Source organism: Opisthocomus hoazin, chromosome 1, assembly GCF_030867145.1.
Source record: "Opisthocomus hoazin isolate bOpiHoa1 chromosome 1, bOpiHoa1.hap1, whole genome shotgun sequence".
Taxonomy (NCBI): Eukaryota; Metazoa; Chordata; class Aves; order Opisthocomiformes; family Opisthocomidae; genus Opisthocomus; species Opisthocomus hoazin.
In genome coordinates this window covers 143319816-143341425 of record NC_134414.1, presented here as the reverse complement: position 1 = coordinate 143341425, position 21610 = coordinate 143319816, and the positions used below count along the sequence as shown (strand labels likewise).

Here is a 21610-nt window from a genome sequence, read left to right as displayed (position 1 = left end):
AATGCTACCACGAAGCAGCAGTTCGTCAGGGACAAGAAACCAGATACCCAGCCATCGTCTGAATATTTTCTATTCCATTGAAAAACAATTTTTGACTCCTCCCTTCGGTAGTAACATTTCAGCAGCAAAAACCCCAGTGAAAATCAGCCACGTGTTTAGGTCAATGAGAGGCAGCAATGCTTGGAGCATTTGAGAACCTCGGGCTGCGTAACGTGTACGTTTAGAGCATTACTCTGATCATTGCACTTCCAGAAAAAAGTCAGAGTTCAAAGGTGGAGGCCTTGCAAATTAAGAAGTGATTACATACAAAAACCTAATTAAGCAAATAAATAGGGGCTCCAGCCTCCTACAGTGCTGGGTCAATGCTTTTTCACAGCCTAAAGGTTACTTTACTTTTGGACTCACAGAAGGGGTTGTTCTTTTTTTTTTTAATTTTCCTGTATTTGCTTGTTCTATCTGTCCCTTCTTCCTTATCCAGAAACTGATAAAGCCTTAACCAAGCCCACTACAAACTAAGACCAAACCTTTGTGCTCAGCATATACAGGAAATGCCCATTTTCACTGACAAGGACAGCAGGTACTAACGGAGCACGGACTTCAGCCCAAGGGACGTTTGCCTCAATAAATTCACTGCAGGCAACTGCACAGGGTAACTCCAGCCCCAGTAAAATCTGTACCTTGGTGAAACCATTCTCTTTAGGGTCCACAACCAAGCTGGAGGAAGCAGTTTGCTGATGTACATCGAGACATCCCAGTTAACCTCCAAAGCAAGTATCTAACGTCGTGCCACTAGCACTGGGCGCAGAGCCTTTCCTCAGCATCACAGATCAGCCTGAAAAATCAGTCCCTAATAATTAACACAGCCCTTTTTGTGCATAAATTAAACTTCAGAGCAGACCGAACTTTGCATGTTTCCCTCCAGTTCCTCAGCAGTAATTCCTACTGACAACCATGCTCCATCTAATCCCTGCCTCACAGATGTGACATTTTAGTGGCGATTTAGTGATCAAGCCTCTTTAATACGCAAAACTTTTAACTTTGTGCAAGCCAAATACTGGCCTGAAGTATTTCTTTTTAGCCGGGTTGTTCATCCCAGAAAGGTATGCTTTTGAACACAAGCCAAAAGCCTCTAAAGAGCTCTGAAGTATCCAGTATAAAGTACTTTCAAGCCCAGGGAAAGCAAAATCATCACAATATATGCGTACAGTGCAGTTAGAAACAAACTTTATTGTTGCAGTTTGAAATTATTTACACAATATAAATCTCTTGGAAAGGTACATTACTTCATTTAATGAGTGGTAGGTGGCCTTAAAAGAGCTTCAGTAACATTTAGTTCGAAAGAAATACAATTCACTCAAATGGATAAATGATGCAGCTAAACTCCACAACATACAAGGAGGGTCATGGGGACTTTCGGGGGGATGACGGTGCTGGGAAGGCTTATTTGTAAATTGAGCTCATTTTATTCACAGGACAAACAGACTCGTGTTTAGAAGGACACTAGAAACTATGCGGGGGGGGGGGGGGGGGGGGGGGGCGGCGGAAAGAGACACAAAATGAAATATATCCCTAATATGCTAGGCCCTGCTTCTGCAAGTATTTAAAGTTTTAGATAGCTGGATTAAGAGGCTTGAGACAGAACCAGTGAATCTAACTTAGTCATACTGAAGAAAGATTGGATACATTCGCAGTGCTGAGACTATTCAAAGCACTTGTGTACAAAGCAGCATTATTAACTACCACAGACTGCATCCAAGATACAAAATGCTAAAATGAACACTTCTACAAAAAAAAAAAAACAGTCTTTCACACACTGAAGACTTGACACCTACCATTTTTTAATAACACTCAAGAACTACTACCACCAAAAGCTTAGAAACACACTTTTTTCCAGTTTAAGCTGCATTTTATGCCGTTGTATACAACATTTTCCATGTTTCTCTTCCATGGTCTCTTTCATCTTGTGTTTTGCATGGATCTCTATGGGGAAAAAAAAACCCACTTAACATAGAAAAAACACAGCTGCAATATCACAAAAATAGGCTGGTGCAGTACCTGAAGTTACTTCAGCATTTATTTTCGAAGTTCATTAGATTTCAAGTAACATGTTTGCTTCCTACATGTTCACACAACTTTTAATTTCCACCAAGCTTTCCCTATGTCATCTCGCTACAAAGCACCAAATCAAACATATTTGGGAAGTCCATGAATTGGAGTTCCACACCACAGCAAACATGAGACAGCAGCTCAACAATTTTAGGTGGCTACAGAAACAGCTGACGTAAAATCACGAACCAGAAGTGAAGTCTGGCCACCTGCTCTAAGATCATCATCAGCTTCAGGCCCGCTCCACTCATTTTTCTAACATTTCACAAGAATAAAACCCTTTAATAAAGAATCTTGTGCAGAACACCACCTGCACTACTGAATACACAGAAAAGCCCAACACTCGCAAATCCATCAACTGCCTGGGTTTTTAGAATAATCTTTTTGGAATGTTTATGCCCTCTCCCCGCCCCCCCCCCCCCCCCCCCCCCCGAAGCTGACTGGTTTCCTAATCACAGGAACTTAATCTCTACAGACCAGACCAATTGGAAAAGTCACTTAAAAAAACAAAAAAGAAAATCAAATACTGCTTTTTCCAGCTTCTTACCACATCACTGAGATGGAGCACCTCCATGCAACCAGCACACAGAAACATTTCACTTGTTTTCCTTTCCACTCCAGAGGTCTGAGACACAAAGATTGGGTTCTTCCAACATGTCCCACCTGGATTTGTGTGGTTTCTCACTGCTGAGAGCCCCTTTCTTAAAAATTGTGTGGCTGGCTAACAAAACACCTTCCTTGCACAAGACCAAAGGTCATGGCTTTTTTATATCTTTCACAACTAATGAAAATAATCACTTTGAAGCCCACTAATAAAAAGAGAGGAAAATAATCAGCTGCAAGACTGCTCAATGCAGCTTTGCATGACCTGAAAGTTTGATCAAATGCTTTCTGTTCTACTACTGTAACTACAACCTGCCTGGTGTGGAAGAGATGATAAGAGCTAGTAGCTAATTCCAGTAGTTTACTAATCTAGTACACCTTAGAAGACATCCAAGAACACAGTAAACAATACAAATTCGTTACAAAAATCAAGATTAGACAGGAACTATAAACACAGACCAGTAAGATGTGGTTAACCTCTTCTGCAAAGTAGAGGGGGGACTACTCCAAGCAAGAGATTATGGTCTACTAGGTTACAGAACAAAGTTTCGCTTAATCAGGAAGTTACTAAAATTCAAGATTTCTTTTCGTAGGAGTAACCAAAGAGTATTTTGTAAGCTTTTGTTAGCTACCAAATGCTTTAAAAGAAATTTAAGCCTCATTTTGAAACAAACTTTCCCCTTTACAATTTGCTCATGTCCTTAAACCATGGAAGTAAATAAGCACATCCGGTATCTTGCTACATCAAAAGCTTAAGCTTGAGTTTCCATGTGAATTATTTCCTTTTACTTGTATTTACTGAGCCCATCCCTCCTCTTGACTAATACTTCTTCAATACACTCACTTCCCAGGACCCTAGTAACTTAAGAGTGTCAACACTGATAAGCACATGTACCTCTCATCCGGGGCAGGTAAAGCTGACAGGATGTACAAACTGCATCAGGATCAGTATGTCCAATGGACAATGAAATTCACACGCCAGTATTTTCCAGCAGTTGTTGAACACAGACTAAACTAGCAGCCTGAAGGACACTGAGTTCAAAACAGACAGTGAAAAGCAACAGAAATGAAATACAGTTGGGCATTTGGAGAAAACTATGCTGCATTCTGTCTATGCTTCCGAGATTCAAGGCCTCTTCAGAAAGGGACTTCCTACACAAAAAAAATACGATGGAAAGTCATGTACTGACAAAACACCACACAATTTTGGTCAAAAAGGAAAGAGTGATGATTAAGTATGGAAAGGAAGCTTTTTATATCCTTGTTTCCCCTAACGAAGCAGGGTTGTGGGCACAGGAAGGAGCGGAGGAAATGGGACACAGGGAAAATACCTCAGGTAAGTTTCAAACAGTCTAAAAGGGCTGCCAATAGTTCTACTGTCGAGAAAAATAACTGGCAGAACCATTTTAGTGATCTGGGCATTTATTGTAAGAATTTATAAGTTAGAAACTAATCCTATAAGGCTATATTCACCAAAAACATTGAAGTTGGGACTTCTACCACAACTAACTCAATTGCTGTCACCATGGGAGAGCACATTTTTAAAGCATTTCAACACATTTATGTTTAGAAGTCACCAGCATTCAATTCAAGAATGTATAGGAAATTTTTGGAAGTTTAAGTAAACAATTTTAACAGCCTTCCCTAAACCACAGGTACACTACATGTACCTCTGACACATAGTTTGCCCTATTATTAGAATAGGCTTTCTCTTCATCTTAGTACTGTATAAACTCCTTTATTCCCAGAATCATTCCCAAGAGCAAAATGTCAAAAAAGCTGATGCAGAGAAAAAAGACACTGTATGCCCAAGGCTATAAATGGATGCCTTAACATAAAACTATTATGCTCTGTTACAGGTCAAGTTAACAAAAGAAGTTCGCACACAGAGTTAGATTTCTTCTTTACATCAAATTTTCTACAAAATAGGAGAGAATACAATGCAATACACAAGTCCATAAATGCAAGATACAGTACAATTCACACTAATTTACAAATGGTTATTTACACTGTTGTATATACATATACAGTCAGACCTGGTTAATGCAGAATTTGGTGAGTCCTTTTAAAATGCAAATCAAGAAGTGTAAATGAAGAAATTAAATTCTGCAAGAAGACAATATTTACCATTCAGAAATCTTTAATGCTTAGGTGACCTAAGCAATTAGGCATGGATTAGCCAGATCTGACTGCAGAAATGAGAAGAAAAAAATTCACACTATTCTGCTTTACAAAAGCAACCAGGCCACTACGGTCTATTGACTTGATGCTATTTATGCAAGAATGCCATTAGTAATAAACCTCTTTATATTTACAATATAGGTTTAACTAGAGTAAGAATTATTACTTTTGGCATTCATGCCCTTAGCTTAACATAAAGGCAACAGAATATCTTCTTGGCAAGTCACAGTCAAAACTACTACAGGATGTTTCTAGAGCTCAGCCTTTTTTTGCCCTCCTTCAAATATCTTAACGTTGCTACTAAAGAGACTAAGATAAATTAACTGTAACAAGTACACGTTCTCTAGTACCTAACTTACATTCAGAATGTCCTGTATTCACAGTTTTACGCTACCTTATGATCTGCAACGCTGTTGCAAACTACTGCTTCAGACTTAACACATCTGTAGATACTCCTCAGCAAGTGAGGATATCCAAGTGCTACTGGCTCAAACAGATGTGGAACAAGGCTCAAGGTAACTGGTATTTCATTTTGGAAAAAGTTTTACAGTATTTCCTCAAAACTTTACAGGAATTGTTTTAATCTGCACTTGTCTTGAAAGAAAGCTGATGCAAAGCAGCATTTAAGTGTGTAAAATGAATTTTAACATGCAATATGAAAGCCTCTACCAGTACTGCAAAGTCAACCGCTATAACCTCTGATAATCCTTGTGCTTCTTCAAAGTGGCTCAGGAAAAGCTTGCAGTATTTATTATCTGCTTCAAAGTGCTTTTATAGGATTCAGTGGAGCTTCTCTCCACAAGCATGAGATTGAGCTGCACTCGTGAAGAGCTTTGGTTCTGCAGAAGCAAGTTTCCACTCCTACAGTTATTGCTACTTGAGCTATAAAACCAAAAATACTACCGAAAAAAACGACACTAACTTAAATAGTACTGGTACCTGAAAAGGGAATGTGTTTTGCCAACTGCTGACAAAGTTAGGATCTGTCAGGTGTTGGATTTCGCAAGACCAAGTGAACTTCACAGCCTTTTTCGAATATTTCACAAATACAAAGCAACACTGCCAGAAATAAAGCCAACACTTGAAGAAAATAATAATAAGAGTTCAAAAATCTTTACCAATCTTACTTCCAAGCAGACCTTGCTGAACTTAGAGAGACTACCAAGACAGCAGGTTATTATTCAACATATGTCAATAATGTCAACAGGGAGAAAGCACAGAAAATTAAAATCTTCAGTGCTTTCATGAGCTCTAGCAACATCCTTGATAACTGCTACAAGGAAAATATAAATGTCCATTTTAGATATTTGTTTCTATTTAACTACCCAGAAGATTTGTCCAGTATAGTAGCCTCCAGCTAAAAAAAGCTAACGAAAATGGTCACCTAATTTCAAGTTATAAAAAAAATCCTAGTTCTCCCATCTGTATTAGGATTAAGGTTTTGACTGAAGGAAGTTTTTCAAAAAAATTGGAAACATTCAGAGATGAATATAAACAAGCTAAGAGGAAAAAAAAACACCCAAACCTTGCTTTTGTAAAATAACAGAATACCATTCAAAATGGTCTTTCAAGGTGAAAATTTTTCATTCACATCAATTTTCTTTGTCCTGAATTAATCCAAGGTATTTTGTAAAGCACATATGTGTATATATGTGTGTGTATACACACATACACACACACAACAGTGTGCCATAAAGCAATTTTGAATAAATATCTTTGCTGGAGTCTGTACAACAGACTCCCCATAATATTTACTCTTCAGGTAAGTTTGTGTTTGCACGTGTATATGCACACACACAGACTTTGTACATGTGGGCACTTATGTGACCAAAGTGCAAAGCTTTTCAGAGTATGATCAGAGTTGAGTACATGCCTGCCCAACTCCACACTGCATTGTTGGGTTTTATTTTTTTGTTTTGGGTTTCTTCCCCTCCTGCCCTCCTCACCACCTTTCAGATTTAAAGCCTCTTTCAACTCAAATTTATACATCGTATTAAGTAAACATTTTCTTCTCAATTCACATTTTGTAATTCAGACCATTCTTGGTATAATAGCTTTAAGAAAAAAGAAAACACATGTGATTATCAAAGCTCCATTGTTCAAGTCATACACTTTTCCATATTATGCTTCAAGATGGAGACTTTGAAAAGTAATTTGCTGTCACAAAAAAAATAAACCAGACATACCAGAACCTGCAACTACAGGACCAGGCATTTAAGACTAGAATCCAAGGTTAGAAGATGACAAAGCAGAAAGATGTCAACAATACACAAACTGTAAACCTAAGTGTCTTGCTCCCCAGTGCAACAGGAACTCTGTTCACTAATCTTCAGTTCAATAGTCCGTTCCGCTAGATACTGCTGAAGCACATCAAATACAGAGACCAGAACAGCATTCAAATTCAGAATCACATTTCAAAAAGGAATACAGATCTGTAATAGTGGTCTTTTGCTGTAAAGGTACACTTAACAAGCAAGCAGCTTTCCTAGAGAAGTTAGAGATGGTACACTGTCCAACTACCACTATGATGGCACGCATCCTCAAAGAATCTGGTGTTCACGGAACTTCCACATTTCTACAGCTTAACACAGCAAGAACGAAAAATCAAACATCATTCATCGTTTCAGCAAGCTGATTGATTCTTTCACAAAAGAAACGTACCATCTTATGGAAAGCTACCTTTTCCTTTTTTTAAAAAAAAAGAGAGAAAATACAGATCATTCTAACCTTCTTTCCTAGTTACAGCACACTGGTGATCTCACAAGTCTATTACCACTCATATTTTGCTTGTACACGTCTAAAACATTCTCTGACCATGTTTTCTTTAATATAAGTTAATGCAACTTCACTAAAATAGGTTGTTAATTGAATCCTTTGGAACAACTTCACTGTCTGCACCCAACTTTTACAAAAACTGATGAAAGCAGCAATGGAATCATGTTAAACTTATAATAAATAATTCACATACAACATATGTTAAATTACAAAGAAGGATTAAATTGCCATTTCTACAACTTTTTATAGATTTAGCAAGTTTCTAATCCATTTTATATCAACAGCAGTATGTATGCTCTTCATATTAAATTTAACATTGAAGGACTGTTCAGAGGCATTATTTATAAAGCAAGAACCACCAAGTGAGCATTACAGAACTTCAACAAATGTTTAGCTTTTTTCCAGTATCTGTTCTCGGAAAAGATTCAGGGGTTGTCTATCCACTTGGTAAGTTTCTTTCTCTTCGTTACTCTGGAAGAGTTAATGTCATGACCTCCAGCTTCATTTTGAAATACTGGTTAAACCGAACAATTGCATACCTATTCAAAGGGAGAGAGAAATTTGAAGTTAAGAGCAGGTAACTCTCTACATGAAAACAGCCACCCTACGCAGGACTAGTCAAAAATCCACCTATCCCAGTACCCTGTTGCCAACTTTGACCCTTATCAGCTGCCAAAGGAAGAAATTAAGAACAGAGCAACCATATTCTGGTACTTCTTCACTCCTCCCCCCCAGCTTGCTACAGTTCACAAAAAAGATGCTATTCTGGGACTATCAAAGGTGGCGTTTTCGTGCTTAACAGTTGTTAACAGACTGTCCAACAACTGACAACTACAATTCCAAATAAATCTGATCTTGATCATTGCAAGAATGACATTTTATTCAAAAACGACACTTTTTGGGTTCTACCACCCATGCTTTAACTTGGTTTTTTGTGCCATCTAGCGGTTACTAACAAGTACTTCTACTTGAGAATAATTAAGTCACACAAAGAAATTTACATTTGTCTCATTTACAAAGTGACACAACTAAGCCGAGTAAACTGGCTTAGTCACGCATAAAATTCTAAAGTGGGGTCCTTTACCAAGAAAAATTATTAATTTTATCACCTCGCCCCGTCCCTAATAGAGAGATTAATTCCTCTGCTTGTTGCCATGAAAGGCCATTGAAAAAAATGTCAAAGACACACATCTACCTGAAACAGAACACCATCCGCCAGCGTCTCAGGAAACAGAACTTAACACTCATTGACATTACGAAAGACTCTTTAAAAAAGATTCGGAATTTTCAAGATCAACACTCCATGCAACAAGAAGTCAATAAGCTCTTTCGTACAAGAGCCCCATTTCTTGACTCTTGCAGTTGGAAATGTAGGTCTTGTGTCTGACAGATCGTACACCACACTGACCAACTCGGCTTTTACACCTTTCTCCAACAAAAACCACTCAATATCCAAAAACATTTACTCCTCTAGTTATGTTCCTTGCCTTGTTATACCATGTGTTTTAGCCCAGGGGCACACACTAACTCAGAGAACTTTCAGCAACAAGCAAGCACAGACAGACAATTTTTACTGTCTTGTTTTCTCTGGAAAAAATGAAGAGTTATAGTCTGATCACATAGATCAGGTCTGCTGCTCAGACCTTGTAGTTTCTGATAGCTGGGGCATTGGACTAGATGGCCTCACAGGTCCCTTCCAGTCTCAAGCATTCTGTGATTATACTTAGCAAGCACACTTACCCTAGAAAATCAAAGTCAATGGTGGAATATTTGGCTTGAATTAGAGCCCACAAGCCCCAAAAGAAGTGGGAAGCCTGAAATAAAAAAAATTATTAGTGAAATATTAATATTATAGAAAATCCAACATGTAAACATATTCTCACATTGAGACAAAAAGTTATCTACTAGAGAACTCTCAAAACCCAAACTTGTCTTAAAGTTATTCGATTACCTCATTGCCAGAGACCGGTAAACAAGTATGACAGAATTAATTACTGGCAACTGGAGGAGTAAATCCATTGGCCTCCTGACACTGTGCATTGTTTTCACAAAAAATGATGTTGCAGTTTGAAATAGGGCATCTAATAAGTAGACTGTTGTACAACTATGTACACCATATTAAAAAAAATCTACATAAATACGACTATCTCACTTCTATTGCTGTTAATTGAGTATTTGTTATTCTACATGTCTTCAACTCTAGTGTAAATATGGAATTCCTTTTGAATCTCCAATTACAGCCCTTACATCATTTTAACTACAACTCACTTTCACTACTGACTTGGACAAAGAGACATCTTTCTGCGATGTAAGAGAATCACTTAACTCATCAGCATTTATAGAAATTTCTCATCTGTTGTAAACTTGCTTCCTTTACAACTCCAGATAAGTAGTCTGGAGGCCTATGTTCAGTTTCAGACTGAAACTACGGATTACATCAATGACATGATTGTTAGTATACTTCAAATGAAGAAATATGAGCTTGATAGTCTCCTTGTGGAAGACCTCTCTGGACCACACAGGTTACAAGTGATACACTTCAAACTTCTGTTCAGTAAATAACTACTTACAGTAATTACCTAAATTGCTTCCTAAAGCTTGTATGTAACACTTAAAAGCATAGAAGACATGCATGCACACACGCCTGAAAACACCTTGAAACAGCAACTACTGTATGTACATGTGAATCCTTCTTCTACCTTTAGTTTAGTTAAGTTTGCCTGATAGTGAGCAGTTTGGCATTTCACACCAGCACCATTAACTTTAGTTTGTATTTTCTGTTAACAAAGCTTCCCACACTAACCAACACAAGAGTGTTTGGCAATATTTGTGCATCATGTGTGGTCTATAAGCAGGTCTTGAGCTGTTCTGTAAACAGAACTCTATCCTCTTAAATATTAGTATGACCATAGTTTAAAGCTGACAACAACACTGCATTTTTCAAAACAGACCACCAGCCTACTTAAGTGTAGATCTAACTTTCCTAAATGAATGGAACAGTTGAATTTAACAGTAGCAGTTGATAATACAGAATTTAAAAGAACAACAGCAAACAAGCTGGTATTTATTATTGTTTAATAATCATCTTCCTAGAACACGAACTGTGTTTCCACACTGCACCCATTAGCTTTCTGCCAGAAAACTGAAGGTATCACAGTAACAGAGGTGTGTTTGGGTTAGTCAGCAAGAGGACTGAAATAAGGCCAAACTAGCTGCTTAGCCTTGGTCCTCCTATGACTAGTTTGGCAAGTTATTCTTCAGGAGAAAGCAAAACAAAGTTATCCAGCTGTTGGGTAAAAGGCACTCTTGCTATAACATTCCCTGTTACATCCTCCAGGCAAAACAAGACCAGGGCTAGTCGGAAAAAATAAAACTTATGTGATCCTGTAAAGTAGCTTCGGAAATCAGACAGAGATAAAGCTGGGGGTAGGGGGGAAAGACATTTTCAATCTGCTTCTAACTGTATACCTAATTGGGGCACTGAAGGACTCCATGCCACACCTATTTGACTCCTTATTCTACCTCCATGAATTACACTTGATGTGCTTTTTTTTCTCTGAAGGACAAGGCACCAAAGCCAGGTGGAATTTTCTGAAGGTAGATCAAAACTGAACACACTCCATCCTTTCAAAGTGAAAGAACAAGTGAACGAAAATCTCACATCCAAAGTCTGGGAACGACAGACTGACAGACAGGAGATAGCTTATAATGCACAAGCTACAGGTGGAGCAGGAAGCAGACTCACACAGCCAGCCCTCACACTCTACAGAAAGGCAGAACTTCCAGGCAATCACAGGAGACTACCTGTGCACTTTGCTACAATTAAAACCACTAAGGTGACCAAAACCAAATCTGCAAGCAAATCCCTGCTTGCCGAGACATTGCAGGCAAGGCAAGAATTCTGGTAGTGCTGAAAGACTTTAGAGTGACCTAATTATCTGAAAAAAACCACCCCAACGTATCCTAGTTTTATTGTAATAAAATTTTATCATCTTACTTTAAAAAGGCTTTTAAAGCCTTTAACTTTAATAAGGCTTTTAAAGTCAGAAGATTTATTGGTCTCTATGAAGCACTACCTTGTACTCTATCTTCTTACCACTACAAGAAAAAGTTCAACACAGACTCACGGTAAGCTCTAGCCAACTCAGGAACCTGCCAGACCAATAAACAGCCAATAGAAATACTCGCTAAAAGCTCATCTCGTTTTCTGAATGCTCACTGCCTCTTTCACTAGGAATATTCTACACAGAATTTTTAACACACAACGTAACAGAAAGCTTCCATAGAACAGGCTAAGGAAGTTTTTCTTTACATACCACAGAACACAGAGTAAGCAACTGGCAATTACATTTGTCCATGAATTAGCAGGTTTCTGTATAGTATTTAATACATTCTAATCAACAGTTTCTTATTTACCAGTGCAAACTGATTGACTTGGACATATAGAACTTCAACTTCTTTTTCACTGACGTCTGTGCCAAATCCTTTATATTCTTTGTAGGCCTCAAGGTAAGATCTCAGCCATTGCTCCTGTAATTTTCTGTTAGGATAAAGGCTGTAGTCTACCTCATTTACTCCTAGGAAAAGAAAAAAAATACCTATTAGAACCTCATGGTGTCTAAAAAGACCATTAGAATCACATTACTGGACTACTTCCCCCCCTCCTTACCCCCAAAACACACAGAAAAAATGATGCAGACAAACATCAGTATTTTTACTTTGACCTGATTTTATCAGTTGCACCTTGACAAGAATTTCTCACACACGAATTGGAGCATTCAATGTAGTAGAAAGGTTTATGCTGTTTATGTTTTCAGCCTCATACATATTGTATTTATATTTTGAAAATCAACAAGTTCGGCTTTGAGAGAAGCCTCAAGAAAGAGCATTTGAATTATGAAACAAAAGCCCTCCCACACACACCAAACATCACACATTTCATAGGAAAAGGGGCTTGTATGCAACAATATCCAAAGCTGAATCCAGCTGCATATGCAGGTCACCAGCTAAGCTCTTACTTCCAAGATCAGAAATTTATTAGCAGTCTACCTCTCTCCTCCACAGAGTATTGGTAGAATCAGAAGTTTTATCTCCACAACCACTCTTTTTTGTCCCATTTTTCTTCCTATACAAGAAATGCTTAGTCACAGGCCATACAGAGTCTGCCAGTTTACTCCCAGTATTTATCATTCCCTAAGGATGTGGGAATTATCCTTGCATCTTATTTTACGAACAGTGCAATCCCCTAGCACCTAAATCTTCTCCTGTGTCAGATTCAGTCAAGTTTAGCTTTAAAAAAAAAAAAAACAACACAACATATTTTTACTGGATGGATATAGAATAGCAGAAGCACAACTCTTCCCCGTAGTCGAAAAAAGTGTTTGTGTTTAGTCTTCTTACTGCACTTAGTTCCTTTTAAAAATGTAGTCAGATCCTCAGAAGAAATCCCAGATAAAAAAAACCCAAAAGCTCTCAAATATATTTTGTAAAGAATTTAACTTGCTTTCCAAATACTTAAAGTACCAAGTATACACCCTTGATTTTTCTTTTTAGTTATCTAGACTTCACATTCAGTTTGTGAAACGACTGGCAAATGAAGGCTCCTAATTCCACCATACTGCACTTTCAATATAAACTAATCACTATGTAGGGTTTTCCCTGTCACCTTATCTTCTGGGATAACACTGCAATATGCTCAAGGTTATTTCTCTCTTACGGAGTAAATGGAATGAGCATTCACTGAAAAGAACTGAACCAGTAAATGAACGAATCTACCAACACCTCATTCCTAAAATTCCACCTTTCTCCTACCACACAGTCTTAGCTTTTACTTCTCATTTTAGGACACGACCCAAGGGCAAGTACTTAGCACACACATTCACAGCCATGAAAAAAAAACAAAAACAAAAAACAAACAAAAAAAAACCCACACACACAAAAAAACAACACACCACACCACCACAGAAGCCTGCCATTTGGAACTGTGGAAACACACAGTGTATTCTCAATATGTATCTATGCTGTAAAAGATACATCTGCAGTATTTCATTACAGTGGGCTGTCTCTGCTGTGTCATTTCACAGAAGGATACCATGAAAACTACGAGTTCTGTATTTACCCAACTCTACCAAAAACTTAGGATGCGACGTTCCCATTTCTGGGTTAGCAGAGCTGCAAAGGAAGGGCATAACTGTCTTGCAAGATAAGACATCAATACATTTTGATACCAGCAGATGAACAGCCATACATGTATCTAGATACACAGAGAATGTGCAAGAATGAGGCTTCTTTATAAAACCAGTTTACCTTTACCTCAGAAATCCAATATTTACCTGCAAATTCATTGAAGTGATTTCCAATGTCATAAGCCAGGTAGTTGTATCCGGAGTACTCATAGTCTATGAACTGCACATCACCTATGTGAGACACAACAGCAACATCAGAGTCCGTATCAAATGAAGTCATGGCCCTAATCGCTTCGTGTCCTTTGAAGTTTTGGGGGGAAATAAAAAAAAAACCACATACCCATCTTACTTGTGCCTAGTTGCGTGCACTCAGACATTCCAGGGTAAGGCTGTGATTATTATGATACGAGACATCTTTGAATACTTCCAGAAAGCTCTTAAATCATTACTTAGAGCTTACAGTTCTATATTTTTAAACTCTGAATAGCAGAAATTCAATTTTAACTTCTACCACATGAGGGCATCCCTTGCCTTCAAAACAAGAAATATAGTAGAGGATCCTTTATTTAAACTCCATGTAGAAACAGCAGATCAATTTTTCCCCAAGTCCAAAAAGAACAGTCCTGTTTATTCTCACACAGGTGTGCAACCACAATAGACTAACATGTCGCAACACGTCGATACTTCCTTTCACGTGTTGGTATATCTGGCTTCCTCCAACCACACTTACAAAGCAAGACTATCCTTAGTTGTTGCTTTTCTTAGCTGGCTTGAACTAGTATCAATAAACTATTAGACAACCCTAAAGTCCTCAAAACTATGAAACTATGTAGTGTTATGTAAACCAGGACTGACAAAGCAGCAAACACTGCCTGAAATGTTTCCAAACTACATTTACCTATAGTGAAGCTGGGGAAAACGCTTCACTCAAGGTAGTACAGCACTGAACCTCCTCAAGAACGTCTACACCTCAGCAAACAGTCAAGACATTAACAAAATGGACTAGGTAAAACGACAGCTCTTGTATTTTAAGGGAAACCAGCAAAATTACTAAAAACATCAGAAAGGGAAGCAATGGGTTAATTTAAGTCCTGTTCACACTAGAACATTGAAATGCAAAACCTTACATTTCCCACTGCTATGCTGAAATGGGTAATTTTCACAGTTGCACCCTTCTCCCTCTCTACACCCATTCTTTTGATGGCTAGTTGCATATTTACTCAATAAAACTTATTTGTTCTAATACAATGAACGACTTTCTTATAATGACTTAAAACATCTTACTGATACTAATGCTAACTATCAGAACTCCAGGTCAAAAAAAAAAGTAATCAAGAACAAAGTATGTTATGTATTCCCTATACTAAAGATTTTAAGTGTCTAATATACTGCCTCCTTCAGATTTATGGATATTGCACGTATCAAATACAGCAGCTTTGCCTGATAAATGTCCTGACCAAGTTATCATAGAACAACTTGGTTAAAAGTGTTTCTTGTATCTATGCAGTTCATCTTTAACATATTTGAAATACTAACATATTAATATTTTCCAGATGGATAAAACTTCTCATCTGATCACTTACAACGGAAAATTAAACCCCACAACACAAACAAAATCACTTCGTCACTATCCTCCAAGTCAGCATTTACCCTTAGTTCCACAGAAAGAGAGGACTGCTTACCCAAGGCTATGAGGTTAAATCTTTTAGGGTCTGACAAACCAACATGAAAATGGCCTGCAAAGTGGCAAGCTCCTCCCAGGAGTATCTTCTTGGCAATGGAAAATTGAGGCTCTCTAGAACACTGAAGGGACAAGAAATTCTACAGCAGCTGCAGCCAAGATCTTATAAAATTGTCACAGATTAACTTCTGCCACTGCTTGACTGGCAGATCCATATACTTGTATATGCTTGCATTTCCCACTGGTTCTTTACTACTACTTGTAAAAAGAAACACCTGTAAGTCACAAGCCAGTCAAAACACACAGCCAAACCCTGGTTAATAGTTCTGCTACAGAACTGACTTCCTGAACCTCCCCCCCTACACACACCCACAAACATTTGATACTGCTTGTATTCACAGGGCTTTTCTTCCCCTCCCCACGCAAAATACAAACACAGCAGGTAGAAGTCTATTTGCAAAATATCAACATAAGAAATACTTCAAATTTATTTCACATGCATATTTCACCTCGAGTATGCGAATGTGCTGCTATGCATTGTTAAGTGCAGCTAACATTTCAAATGTACTTCCAGAGAGAAATAATATTACACACAATGAGAAATGGAATCTAACAAGATACGAATGTGGCTGTTACCAAGCGCTCTCCTATAGGGAAACACACATGAACAAGTGATGCGATAAACCTCCAGTCAGTGCACAAGCAGCACAATGCATGCCACCACCAGGCAGCAGCAACGGCATACCTAATCTGTAGCAGATGAAGAATATTTGGCAAACTCACATTCGATAAGACAAAAGTTCAAAGTGAAAAAGTCCTGTATTTTTACTGATCTTTCAGACATATGCTACTGTGGAACTCCCACCTTAAGTTTAATTTTTGCATGAAAAGCTCAAGATAAAGTGGCATAGCTCTCTACATGAAACTGGAAGAAAGCAAACACCTAAGTTTGTCACTTCACAAATCCCTATGTGTCTCAGCTACCTTTATTTAGAAGAAGAAACTTTGCATTAATTGTTTAAATATCCACAGTATTAGATGTTGCCTTTAAGATTTAGTGCAGTTCATACAGGAAAGCCACTTCTAAAAGATATGGCTTACACGAATAGTTAAGCAGCTAGCTTTTGTTTTTAAGTTTTTAACAAGTACAAAGAATTTGTACATCCCACTCATTTCATTGGGAGCAGGCAGACCAACAAGAGACACTAGTCTGAGCGCATTTATGTTTTATTGAAGACATGATTTAAAACTAAGCTCCCTCATCTCTCTGGAGAAGCTACTGTTATCAACATGAATACAGACATCAAGAGTATTGAACATCTCAAGTTGAAGCACACTACTTTCACCAAGTGTAGACAATGTGCAATGCAATCTATGAAAACTACACAAAGATACAAAATGGAACATGTGTTCCATACACCAGAAATTCAATTTTTAAATAGATCAAGCAGTAGTCAAGAGGGCATCTGTTAGACCTCCTCAAGGAACTGAAAGGTTGGAGGGTGATGACACCTGTGTTTCTAGCTGCTCTTCATTTTTAACGGTTTAACAAGGTAAGCACTTTCAACATGCAAGTCCTAGCTGTAGTTATCACAGCAGAATGATGTATCCTGAGTTCCACCCCATCCTGCTCATCGGGTGAGCCACTGAGGCCCCAGAGGACAGCTTCAGAAAAGATAATTATCTATGCTATGAACACACCTGAAAATTCACAAATGGGTCATATATCCAAAGAATAATTTTAGCTATAAACACCCAATATAGCTTTGCAAAACAAAATAGGTTTTTAGATCAAACCAAAGCCTTAAACATACCTCAGTCTTCAGAAGCACTGAGCACCCACAGACTCCTACCAAAGATCATAGAAAACATTGGGTAGGCAGAGGGAATAAACAGAACAAAACTAGCCATCTACCTACATACTTCACTTCCTGCCAGATGATTTCACTACATTCAAAAAGAGCACATACAGATATAGACAAAAGAATACTGATACTTGGTCATACTGAATAGCAAGTATTTGAATACTCTTGAAACATTAGGTATTTTTGAAAACTCCCAGGTCACATTGGAAAAAAAAAACAAAACCAAACTAAGAGCATCAGAACACCAGGGCTATAAGTAAGCAGTACCAAGCATCAAGCATATTTTGACTATCTTGATGCCCAAACTGTAATTAAAAGCAACACGAAGCTCCAAGTTATATCCTTCAAAGAGTAGTTCACACTGATAATAAGTTATGTAAAGCAACACTTGCAAATTTTCATATCCTGACTGACTGCAAACGGACATTACCAAAACAGCAAGAGGCAGAGGTTTCAGCCATGGCATGAACAAATTCAAATAAGCTGAGTGACACTCCATTAAATGAAGCTAGCACTCAGCATGCTATTCCAGTCTCGTAAATAAAATTTAAGGACACGAGACTGATTCTTCTTAAAAGCAGTATGTGGCACAACCATGATTTTTCTTTCAATTCTGAAAATTCAACATTAATTTAATGTGGAGGACAAGTCTAAAGCAAACCACTGGGACAAGCCACAATCATTCTAACTGCACTGGACAGGAGTCCTACTATCTGTTCATACTCTGTAGCTTAAAAAAAGCCACATACATGCACCCACCCTGTGCCTAATAAACATGCAAATTAAGCATTCACAAACAAACTGACAAATACAGTGGTGCTAAAAAAGATAAATGAGTTACTCTGTTTATGCCAGCTTCTGAAAAGCCAGATAAACGCTATCAGCTTTGCTTAAACTTTACTGGGGAGAGAAATAAAAAAAAAAAAAAAAAAAGTTAATCTAGAATACTGATCCTCTCTTTAGTTCCAGCTTAGGGTCACCAAGGTCTTTTTTGATACACTGGAGTCTTTCTAGATTAAAGAGGACATTTAGTAAGAGTACAGCACCACCAAAGCTGTTAACTACCTTCATACAGTTTGCTGTAATTCCTAGTGAAGTACATCTTTAAAGACTCTATTTTATGCTCTTGGAAAATTATTTGTATACCAATAAAAGCTTTTGCTCTGCTAAACAGAATTCCAGCAACAGATATTTACAGTTAAAAGCTGAGCTTCTACTTCTAAAATCATATTTCTCATCTTAAGATTGTACTAACAGATCAGTATTTTTTGCTCTGTAAGAAGTACACTGCAAGACACAGCTTTCGAACAACAAATATTCTACACATAGCATTGAGGTTTGGTTACTATGAAAATGGTACTTCTTGTACCCAGACTGCAGAAGCTTTACAACACAGTACATGTGCAACATTCAAACATTAAGTTTAATAAACATATGTATTTCATATTTCCAAGTCTTTCCCCTCCCCCAAGATGTTTACAGCTAGCTTGAAGCCAAAATGCTTTATGTACCTCCCTCCTCCCCACCCTGTACCCAAACTCTAAGCACTCACACACTTGTTATGGTAGGATTGCTCATAAGTGATGCACTGCTGGCATTGTTTTTTCCTCCATTCTGTTTACAAAAAGAGAAGCATATAGCATTTGTTGTAAACGTAGGAACTTCAAGCCTATTGATCGTGATAGTGAACCCTCTAAAGAAATTCCTCTGATTATTTTTGCAGTATGGTTCTACTATGAAAAGTGACTATAAAAATTACTGTTACCTCAAAGGGTCTGTTATGGAATGCTAAAAAACTCAAGGTAGTTTCATCACTGAAAAAACCCACAAAACAGCAACAGATTTATTTTTGGTACAACACTATCACAACTCCGTGTGTAAGACCACGAGCTGATTTTTTTTTTTTTTTTTGCATACTTTACATGCTTTTTCCCCCTCCTCTTTTTAAACAGAGCTATAACCTACCATTGAAACTAAGCAAAACCACTGATGTTTTGTACTGAACTCTTAGAAATTAAAATTGCTGTTAATAGCATTATACAGGTATATACACATACATATGTATGTATATACCGATAGAACTAGAAGTACTAGCAATTCCCTTCAAAACGGTATTACTCAGAAGGAAACTTGTATACAAACCACCAAAAGACTATTTTCTCAGTTCTCGTGCATTTAGTCCATCTCCGATGCAGAAATTGGTTATACATACACAGCCAGTTTTCATACTGGAACAAAATCCAGCATGTTTTTGTTAGTTTTTATTTAGAAATTAAGCCACGTAAGCTTAAAAGGCCAAAGACCAACGACGACTGATGAATACTTCAGTTCCATTCACAGTCATTTACTTCACACACGTTTGGCTTACACACCAACAGTCTCATTAACTGTCACAAACAAATACAAAGCTCCTAGAAGGAACATGTCATTCTCACTTCAAAAGAAAATCTTGATCTAGCCTGATTAATTTGTTGCACTCAGCCAAGCCCAGACATTTGAAATGGGAGGAAAGTTGTGCATTTTTACTGCACCATGGCCATTTCGTAGGAGGTTTACCCTTTCTGTTTTAATATCCCATTTAATCAATTCATTTAGTAACCGAAACTCAAACCACTAAAATACAGCAATAAAAGAAACTGTGGGTTTATACAGAAGCTTTATAGATTTTAGTTAAGGCATTCTTTCATAACATGAATTACAAGTTAAATCTATTATAATAAACCAAAAAATTTATCTTCGTCAAGATATGTACTGCCTAAAACTGTTTAAATAAAGCATGTATTTACAAAAGAAATCTTTCAGATTCCTATGTACCTCACATAGGAAAAACTGAGTCACAGAATGTAGTATTAAGTATCACTAAGATACTTCACTATGAAGGTGTCTTCCCACAATCAAACTACAACAATACACGTTACAGGAGAAAGTCTTTAGGTTATTTTCTATGCTTATATGTTTTTTTTCTCCTCCAAAAAGCTCTGTGACTAGAATAAAATCAACATAAACAATTACGTATTTTAAAGCCCTGTCATACAGTCAGACTAGGGATTAACAATTAATTTAAGTAAAGCAAGGAACACCAACATTCTTCCTCTGTACAGTAACACATAGATGAGAAATAGCTAATTAATCAACCTAATATTTGCACAGATATCACTACCACTATATTGGATCTTAAAAGTTCAAATTGAGTTCACTTGTTAAAGTCAGTGAAATGACGCTATTGATGTAGCAAATGCAATTACAGCACAAACTAAGCCACTACTTACTGTTTAGTTCAATACCTACCTTGTTTTTTGTTGTAAATAATATTCTTACACAACAGGTCATTGTGACAGAGTACCACTGGCGATCCTAAATTTGACAGTCTTTCCTTCATCCAGGCCATCTCTTCCTGAAGAACTTGAGGACTTGGAATGTCACTTAAAAACCTTTTCAGGTATAAAAAGTCTGAGTGTTAATATTTAGTACTGTGCATTCCATCTCAAGCATTTGTGATGAAATAAATTATTTTGCTCTATAGTCTTCTTTCAAATAATTCAGTAGACCTTCTCCCAAACTAGAGTAACTCTTTCCTCTGACACCACAGCACTCAAGTTACAACAATTACTTCCCTCTGTCCTCCCCCAAAACAATTCTCTAAAGACAGTCTGTGCTGTAAAAACAACATCAGTGGAAAAATCAGGAGTAGAACTTGAACACACTCCTGCACATTTTTTAAAGGAGTAAAGATTAGAAGTGTTACATTAATTTAATTCACTGTTTGCTCACGTTACATTACTTCCTCCCAGTAGAATGCACAATAAGTATTGTATGTATCTATACTAGTCATAGTAAATATGCTTACGGAGGCATTTTCTCTTTTAGACTTTCAATTAACTACTCAAATTTTCTCAGTTTTCTTAAGAATGTAACATACAAAAAAAATTTAAACAACTTTGCTAGATCATTCTTTAATCACAATGCAGCAAGAACGACAGTTGGCATCAATGATTTCAAAGAAGTTCTATGAAGAATGCTTTAAGCTGGAATCTGCTTCCTGAGCAATATGAAGTTTGACAATATTGTACAAATGCTTCCAAATTGAGGTTTTAGCTGAAAAGTTTGATCTCCAGTCCCCAAGAAATACTGTCTTCAAGTCAGGCATTACAGCACAGAAATTTTATCTAAGTCAACTTAAATATAAAACATTGCTCCTAGTTTTGCCATTTCTC

General features: G+C 37.4%; 1 protein-coding gene across 1 annotated transcript in view; it reads right to left on the bottom strand.

Annotated features, from left to right (window-relative positions):
* Nucleotides 1-1206: 1206 nt before the first annotated feature.
* ETNK1 (ethanolamine kinase 1) overlaps nucleotides 1207-21610 on the bottom strand; it is a 33107-nt gene continuing 12703 nt past the window's right edge. Inside the window, exons 4-8 of the mRNA XM_075439869.1 lie at nucleotides 20685-20827; nucleotides 13998-14081; nucleotides 12082-12242; nucleotides 9406-9479; nucleotides 1207-8204 (exon numbers count right to left, since the gene is read on the bottom strand). Coding sequence (XP_075295984.1) covers nucleotides 8132-8204; nucleotides 9406-9479; nucleotides 12082-12242; nucleotides 13998-14081; nucleotides 20685-20827 — 535 coding nt within the window. The 3' untranslated portion in view covers nucleotides 1207-8131. The remainder of the gene's footprint in view (nucleotides 8205-9405; nucleotides 9480-12081; nucleotides 12243-13997; nucleotides 14082-20684; nucleotides 20828-21610) is intronic.